The sequence below is a fragment of the Adelges cooleyi genome, unplaced genomic scaffold, assembly GCF_023614345.1.
Source record: "Adelges cooleyi isolate 19-005CV unplaced genomic scaffold, UGA_ACOO_1.1 ACOO_flye_CR_arks_rails_tigmint_CR_PRNA_651, whole genome shotgun sequence".
Taxonomy (NCBI): Eukaryota; Metazoa; Arthropoda; class Insecta; order Hemiptera; family Adelgidae; genus Adelges; species Adelges cooleyi.
Window position 1 is genome coordinate 13,185,627 of NW_026096352.1, and position 8,060 is coordinate 13,193,686.

General features: G+C 30.0%; 2 protein-coding genes across 5 annotated transcripts; one reads left to right on the forward strand and one right to left on the reverse strand.

Annotated features, from left to right (window-relative positions):
* Positions 1–1,187: 1,187 nt before the first annotated feature.
* Positions 1,188–5,178, reverse strand: LOC126844426 (uncharacterized). 4 transcript variants are annotated; one of them, XM_050582617.1, is made up of 4 exons: positions 4,861–5,178; positions 4,502–4,785; positions 2,517–2,641; positions 1,188–2,422 (listed from the first exon to the last, which is right to left on the reverse strand). In XM_050582617.1, the coding sequence occupies exons 2-4, from the start codon at positions 4,533–4,535 to the stop codon at positions 1,676–1,678; spliced, it is 906 nt and encodes a 301-aa protein (XP_050438574.1). In that variant the 5' UTR covers positions 4,536–4,785; positions 4,861–5,178; the 3' UTR covers positions 1,188–1,675. The 4 variants fall into 4 exon arrangements, with proteins under 4 accessions (XP_050438574.1, XP_050438573.1, XP_050438572.1 ...); XM_050582616.1 differs by having other exon boundaries at positions 2,517–2,645; positions 4,886–5,177; XM_050582615.1 differs by having other exon boundaries at positions 2,517–2,645; positions 4,502–4,766; positions 4,861–5,177.
* Positions 5,179–5,379: 201 nt separating this feature from the next.
* On the forward strand, positions 5,380–7,227 carry LOC126844238 (eukaryotic translation initiation factor 3 subunit I). Its single transcript, XM_050582262.1, has 6 exons — positions 5,380–5,524; positions 5,611–5,857; positions 5,937–6,086; positions 6,395–6,522; positions 6,582–6,782; positions 6,867–7,227. The coding sequence occupies exons 1-6, from the start codon at positions 5,522–5,524 to the stop codon at positions 7,113–7,115; spliced, it is 978 nt and encodes a 325-aa protein (XP_050438219.1). The 5' UTR covers positions 5,380–5,521; the 3' UTR covers positions 7,116–7,227.
* Positions 7,228–8,060: the final 833 nt, after the last annotated feature.

Genomic DNA, 8,060 nt, shown 5'->3' on the forward strand with positions numbered 1-8,060 from the left:
ACCATCACAATCGATAAACAAATAATATTGCAAACAAATTTTAAAACAATTTCATGTGTACTTATCTGTGAAGAATGAAAAAAAACAACCATTATTTTGGTTAACGATTGTCTACAACAAGATGTTATACAGATATAACTATTGTGTTATCACAATATTATTTTATTTGTATCAAATCAACATAAATTACGTGTGGACAACTGTATTGTATTAACCGTTCAGATCACTAAAAATTGAGAAAGCTACACAGAGAATTAGATTAGTAGGCAATATTGATTTGAAATACAAGGTGATCTATAATTCACAGGTATATATTTACTGTAAGTAAATATATAATTTCCTCAAAAATAGGAAATTGTTTTGCACACATTATTGAAGACAGTCGTTCACAATATTTTGGATCATTAACTATTTGAACATTCCAGATAATTCTATAACTAAAGAAAAACGTTATCATCATTTTTTTTTATTGACTAGCATGTTTAGCAGTGTTAAAAAGTTTTTATACATTTCCAAAAATAGAAAAAAAAAATGATTTATATATTATTGAATTTACAATAAACTAACTAGTATAGGAATATATAGGTAAAATATACGAAAACAATACATTTTTTAAAAAATTTTATACCATCTGTTCATACCAAAATGGTCACAAATGTTTAATACATTATAGGTACCTAAATAACTAAACAATTTTAGCCCATGGCTTATTGAGATAATATTATTTATAGTAAATATTATAAATGTACAAACAACATTATTAAGTACAAATATGATAATTACATACAGTTACAATGCGACTTTAGGTATTTTATAAGATAACTAATAATATTATACATTTAAATATATATTTGGAAAAAAAATGTCTATACAAATAGGTTTTTTGATTTTGAAAACTCAAGTATAATATCGACTAGTAAGTACAGTAAAAACTCAGCAAAGCAGTTATACATTTGAAAATCAAAAATACCGACTATGTTCCATATACATTTTATAAGATAGGTATTAACATTTATATTTTGATATATTTACCTATAATTAGTATTTTTTAGTGTTACACAGATAACTTATAAATGTGAATATTATGAAGATAACTGTTATATTTTATAGTTATATTAAATAGTTACTTAATATACAGTATATATAGTGTATAGTACATTAAATGTAAAATGTCAATATCGTTTTGCTGCGTTATAACATATTTAATAATAATATTAGTGATACATAATCCCTGTAAATAAATGTTAAAAAAACTTTCTCTTTGGTTTTTAAAGTGCTGTTAAACATAAAAATAAAATACACATACAATTTTTTTAGAAAATATATCTCTATGCTGTAACATATTTGTACTCAATATTTACCGTTTTTCAATAAACAATAATTATCATGCATTCATTGTATTAGAAGAACGGCTTAGGCGAGGTTTAAAATTCCATAATATATCTATGCTAAACTTAAAATGCTACAACACTTATGTATTTCACTACAGTCTTAAAACTTAATTAAATATATTGCACAAATATCTAGAAAAAGAATAATTACAAACAATGAAAATGTTGAACACAAATAACAATTATTAAAAAGAATTGTTTTTTAAAATTGGATTTAAAAAGAATTCCATTTCTTTGTTATAATAAATATATATTTGCAAATTAAAGAGTAATAGTAAGATCCTCTAGCAAGTGGTTTGACAACTCTTAAGTTGTTCTTTGGCTTCATTTAACTGATTTTGTAAAATCTTAATTCTGTGCTTGGCTCTCAAGTTTTGTTTTTGTAAAATGCGAGCTTTATGTCGACACTTGTCCAATTTACTTTTATTTGTTAGTGAAGATACTGTTGTGGAAGACTGACCTGCAGATAATCTTGATTTTTGCGTACGGAATGTAGCTCTTAGTCTTTTGCAAAAATTGCATCTAATGTTGAGTAATGTGTCAAACAAATACGGACAATTATCATGTCTCCAGCGGTTCTGAACATCTGTACTGGCACAACTGACTGTTATTCCATTAAATTCTTGAGCCAAAGGTCCGCCAGCACATACTCTTTTGGCATTCACAACCGTCAAAACTGATAACAGCTCGTCAATAGATGAAACTTTTGAATCTGAGGATAAACCTTGTAAATCAAAACTTGTATTATATACCTTCAATGTAATAACCATATCACTTTGTAAAATAATTTCTTTTTCAATCAAAACTCCCAATTCAGTGTCCTTTGGTGTAACTGTGTAAAATGTAATATATTGCTTCTTTGCTCTATACACTTCATACTTCCAATTAATTGGCAGCATAATATTCGTAATATTAGAACATATGTTTTCAAAAATTTGCTCTGGTGTCACTGAATGAAATTGTTCAGGTTCAGAAGTTTCTGTATCTGGTTCTTCCTTTATAGATGTTGGTATAAACGTTTCGTAATCAACCTATTCAAGAATAAAAAAATTAGAAAAATTTGTACACAAGTATTATATTATTATATATATATATATATATAAAAAAAATATGATCAAAAATTACTTCTACTATATCAATTAAATTGTCATCCTCTTGTGAGCTCGGGGGCAAAACTGGATTTACATTAGATTTATTCTCAAAAAATATACAAGGTACTGCATCTTTTTTCAGCTTTGGCATCTGCAAATCTATCTGAAAATAGCAAAACGAAATTAAAAATGTGATGAAAATACCCATGGGGTTATGTTAATCAAAAGTATTTTATGTATAAGATAACATTTTATCAACATTTACAAGATAAAATAGTGAAAATGACATTTTTCCATAGACTTTATACTACTGGATGAAGCATGTATGTAGTTCAAGCGAGCCGACATTACTGCACAGACGGCGGAACTCAACCGAAAAGTAAAAATTATAATATTAACTTTTTAAATTTCATTGAAATAACATAACTTTTTATTAACCTTTTCCCTCATCTTTGAACAAACATACAATTCACTATTTAATAATATGACTGGGCGTCCTGGACGTCTAAGGTAAAGATGGCTTGATGTTGTTAAAAAGTTTTTCAGCCGAGTCTGCAACCACGAAAGAGCATTTTCATGCCTCGTTGAAGTACCGAATAAATTTAGAGTAGTGGTGGAATAATAATTTAAAAAAAAAAATTACATGGAGCTTCCAGTTACAGCATAAGGCCAAGGAGATTAAAAAATTATGTACAATCAAGTGTCTGGCTAAAATTGTAGTGTTTATTATCTGGCCAAAAGTAACTTAACATAGAGAATTAAACTATTTAAAATTTTTTTTTTAGTTCTAATTTGAACGTTGAACGTACAACATATTTCTTATCTCCCACCCCTATCTCCCACCCTATCTCCTATCTCCCACCCCCTATCTCCTACCCTACCCCTGTAACGGTTTTGTAAAGAACCCTTTTGTAACGAATGCTTTTTTGATAACGCTTTTTTCGGTTATGTGCCAGAGCTAAGACATGAAAATGTCAAAAAAACCTAAAGGTGTTAAAACCAGATTGGCACAGAATCACGGACCTAGCTTACGCATGAGAAATTCGGGGTGAATTGGTTTTAGAAGCAGAGCCTAAAGGGCTCCTAAAAGCTTTGAAAAAAAAAAATGAATATCCTACAAAAAATGCATAGACCTTATACTAGTAAACGGAGCATCAGGGTGTACGTCCCCATGGTTTTTTTCGATTTATTTGATTTACCAATACCATCTTAATAAGCCGTCTGCTCTCCACACTTGACCAGACCAAGCAAGTCTTGAACTCTTTACAAACTGCACTATATCTTTTTTTGTATACAAATTCTTTGTAATTCTTTATTTGACCTCCTTTTCAATTTTTGCTTACTGTCATCGAATACAGGACCATATATTTTTCTTAAAATTTTTCTCTCAAAAACGAAAAGTGTATTGTAGTCCGCTTTTGTTGTGGCCCATGTGTTGCAGCCATAAGTAACATTAATCTTAAATAAGTTGTGTACAGTTTCTTTTTGTTTTTCTGGATAGTAATCTAGACTTTGACAATGAAACCATAGAAAAATAGGTTTTTTTAGCACACTTTAGGCGTAGTTTGATTTTCTCGTGCATACAATTTATATTATTTACATTAACGCCTAGATAATTATGACAGCTAACTTGTTGAAAGTAGAGACAGCTTTCAAGTCTTTCATGTCTTCTTTGCTTTTCGTCTTCCTCGACAGAAACATGTATTTGATTTTTTCTTTGGTTAACTGAGAGCCTTATTCGTAGGTTATTATTAAACGTTTTATTGTTAATAATCCAAAAAAGCATAGAGTTTATAATATACGTATTCAGTTTGATAAAGTGATAAGTAAATCACAAAGAAAATAAGCTAAACATTTTGTAAAGTTGAATGTTTAATGTTTGTGTGCGAGTAAAAAAAAAAAATTTCTTATAAGACTAATAGGGAACATCTGTAGTAATTTCTCTAGAGTGGGACAGTAGGTCTATAAATGCATACTATGAACACATTTTATATTAATTTATAATATATAAATACTCACGACTATTTGTGTCCGACCAGTTCCTGAAGTCCATGTTCTAACAATTTGGTCATCAGTAAAATGCTTTGCACAAATGGTTAACTTTTTACAACGCCTTAATTTTTCTGGAGGTATTGCTTCAATCCATTTTTCATACATGACTTCATTTTTAGGAAAGGAAAAAGTTGAAACTTTTTCAGTATTGTGTTTGCGTCCAGTTCGACAATCCACAATACAACACACACGAGGCATTATTTATAACGGAAATAAAATAATGAACCAACGACTGAAAATTTAACAGGTAGCTGTAGAAATAATAGATTTATTAGAAATAAAACAAAAAAGTGGGCAAATTAAGTTATTTAAAAATTATTACTTACCACTAAACAATAAAAAATTACGAACCTTCATCACTCTCAGGTTATCACTTGAATGAAATTATTCAAATAAATAAGTACCCAAACAGATATCGTTGTTGCTTTTATTTTATATATAAAAGTGTATATGTATACACAAATAAAAACTATACGATAATCGATACTTTAATAGTTATGTTTGTATTGACACTTTCGTGTCCGAAGTCGAACATTATTTTAAGATTACAATTACAATTTACAAATAAAATATAATAAAATATGGTAATAGGTACAGGCCACTGGCCAATTCATATGCCTAATACTTACGAGTCGGGCAGTGTACAATATTGCATTATCAATATTTATTTTATTTGCATTACACTATTATTACAGTGTCAACTGTAAACAAAAATATTTCTACCTTGGACCCCACAGACCGACTGCAGTACAATATTTTGCCAAACCAAGTGTTGGCCACACTGAGAATTTTACCTCCAACATCATAATCATAATTTCATAAGTGACATAACCTAACTTTTGGTGGTGTGTTCCCGGTCCGATTGGCATATCTTTATTTACGTTTACAATTTTTACTTTACAGCTTACTAACAAATCTTAGTAGGTAGGTAACTAGTCTGGTTAATTGCTAATTTACTGAGAAACGCAGTCGTCCTTCGTCAAAATCATGGTAAATAATTCGGTGTATATTAATTAACTATTATAATCTGGTCGTTGTAATGCTAATGTCGTTATAATTGTTCATTTACCGTTTAGAAACCTTTGATGTTGCAAGGGCACGAACGTGCCATCACTCAGATCAAATATAACCGAGAAGGCGATCTACTCTTCACGTCGGCTAAGGACGTTACACCCAATGTCTGGTATTCGTTAAACGGAGAACGTCTTGGTACGTACAACGGCCACACTGGAGCTGTGTGGTGTATCGACGTCGACTGGCAAACGTCTAAATTTTTGTCTGGCGCTGCAGACAATTCTTTAAGGTTATGGGATGTGTCCACAGGTATGCTCTTGGCCAAAACATTATTTTTCTCTGTAACGCATTTTAAGTGTGTAACACTTACCAATGTGGTAACTTGCAGGTGTTGAGATTGGCAATATTAGCAGTAATTCCGCCGTACGTACCTGTTCTTTTAGTTATTCTGCTAATATGGCTAGTTATTCTACCGATCAAGCTATGAAACAGGAGTGTGAAATCTTTATTGTCGATGTTCGTGACGACGATTCTTTTAGTAAGTCATTATTATTGCGGTATTACTAGATTCTTCTTAAATGTATTGTATTATATTTTTTATTATTTAATGGTAAGGAAAATAGGTGTTTTGTAAACTATAGTAATTTAATTAAAAATATGTAAATATAATTATGTGGTTTACATATTTTAATTTTTTGTGTTGGATGATAATGAATAACCCAAATTGCAATCTAGTTAGTGGGAAATAAAAATGAATCAATATTACCTAGTAATATATGAGTACCTAGTAGTATTGATGTATATATATATATATTACTATTATTAGTATGTTTATTGTTTTTGTAGAGAACAGCGCTCCAATCGTTAGAATGACTGTACCCGACTCTAAAGTAACTTCTTTAATATGGGGAACGTTGGATAAAACAATCATCACTGGTCACGAGGATGGTGTAATTATGCAATGGGACTTAAGAGTGAGATTTATTTAGAAAATTAAAATAGAATTTATTATTACTGTCCGAGTTTGTTTTAGACTGGAAAGAGTATCGAAACAGTCAAAGACCATAATGGATCGATTAATGACATGCAAAAGAATCGACAAGGAACAATGTTTGTGACTGCATCAAAAGATAATTCTGCAAAATTGTTTGATGTGGAAGATTTATCTGTACACAAAGTGTACATGACTGAGCGACCTGTAAACAGTGCTGCACTTTCTCCCATCTATGATCATGTACTTTTAAAATTTCATTTATTTATTTGCTGAATTATGTAAACAGTGTAAGTGTCACTAAAAACCGAGTTTGATTTTTAACAGGTTGTTTTGGGTGGTGGACAAGAAGCTATGGATGTAACAACAACTGCGGCTCAAGCTGGGAAATTCGATGCCAGATTCTTCCATGTAATTTTCGAAGAAGAATTTGCAAGAGTAAAAGGCCATTTCGGTCCTATCAATTCGCTGGCATTCCACCCGGACGGCGAGAGCTTTAGCACTGGCGGAGAGGATGGTTTCATTAGGGTACAATCTTTTGATCCCTCGTACAAAGAATTCAAATTTGATTATTGATTATTCCTAGACTTGATAAATTAAATCCTTTTTTTTTTGTACAATAAACTGCAAGCCGATGAATCCGATATTGTTCATCTATGATATTATAAAAAAAATCTGATATATTTAATATACTGAGTATAAGTAATACCTATGTCCGTATCAACATGGTACACAGTGTTAAACACAATGTACGCTTTCAAAAATCAGTTGTAGCTTCGTTCTCGTCTTATCCTCTTCAGCTTACAACTCAACGAATGAACCTTGTCTATTCCTCTAACTATAATTGTTCTTCAATTCATATTCACAAAATTCAATGTTTATACCCAAACGTATTGTTGTGATGAATTATTTTCTGATAAAATAAATTATTTATTATTAAAAATGAAAAGCCAATATGTTATCAGATTTATTTTCATGTGTTTGTCAAATCTGTTCTAAAGTGTACAGTGCAATTATTGTGATTTCTTACTTTATGAGTTTAGGAAGATGGGGCATTATACTAGAGATTTATTAAGGAACTTTCTGTTAGCTTTTGTTAACTTTCTGTGTTTTACTCCGTCCATGGAGGTTTTAGAGCATTAACCTATTATGAAATCGAAAGATGATAACATTTTATAGACAATGCCGTTAGTTTTTTTAATATGCTTATTATTTAGTTTAATACTTTGTTAAAAAAGGTATGTTTTTCTTTAAATTAAAATACATTTTCATATTGGGTGTTAATGCTCAAAAACTCATGGTACAAGTAAAACTTATTCTGTGTTTTTACGCTAAAAATTGGGGTTATGACGTCATCTTAAGGTAAGTTAACTAATGTTCAGTTGAACTGCACAAACTTTTTTATAGTTTGTTTGCATAATATGATTTAAAATATGTTCAAACAAAAGTTTTTTAATTGCACACTCCTATACACCAATAAAAAAAGTTTTTGCAAACCTAAATTTGTAACTTGAAAAAATA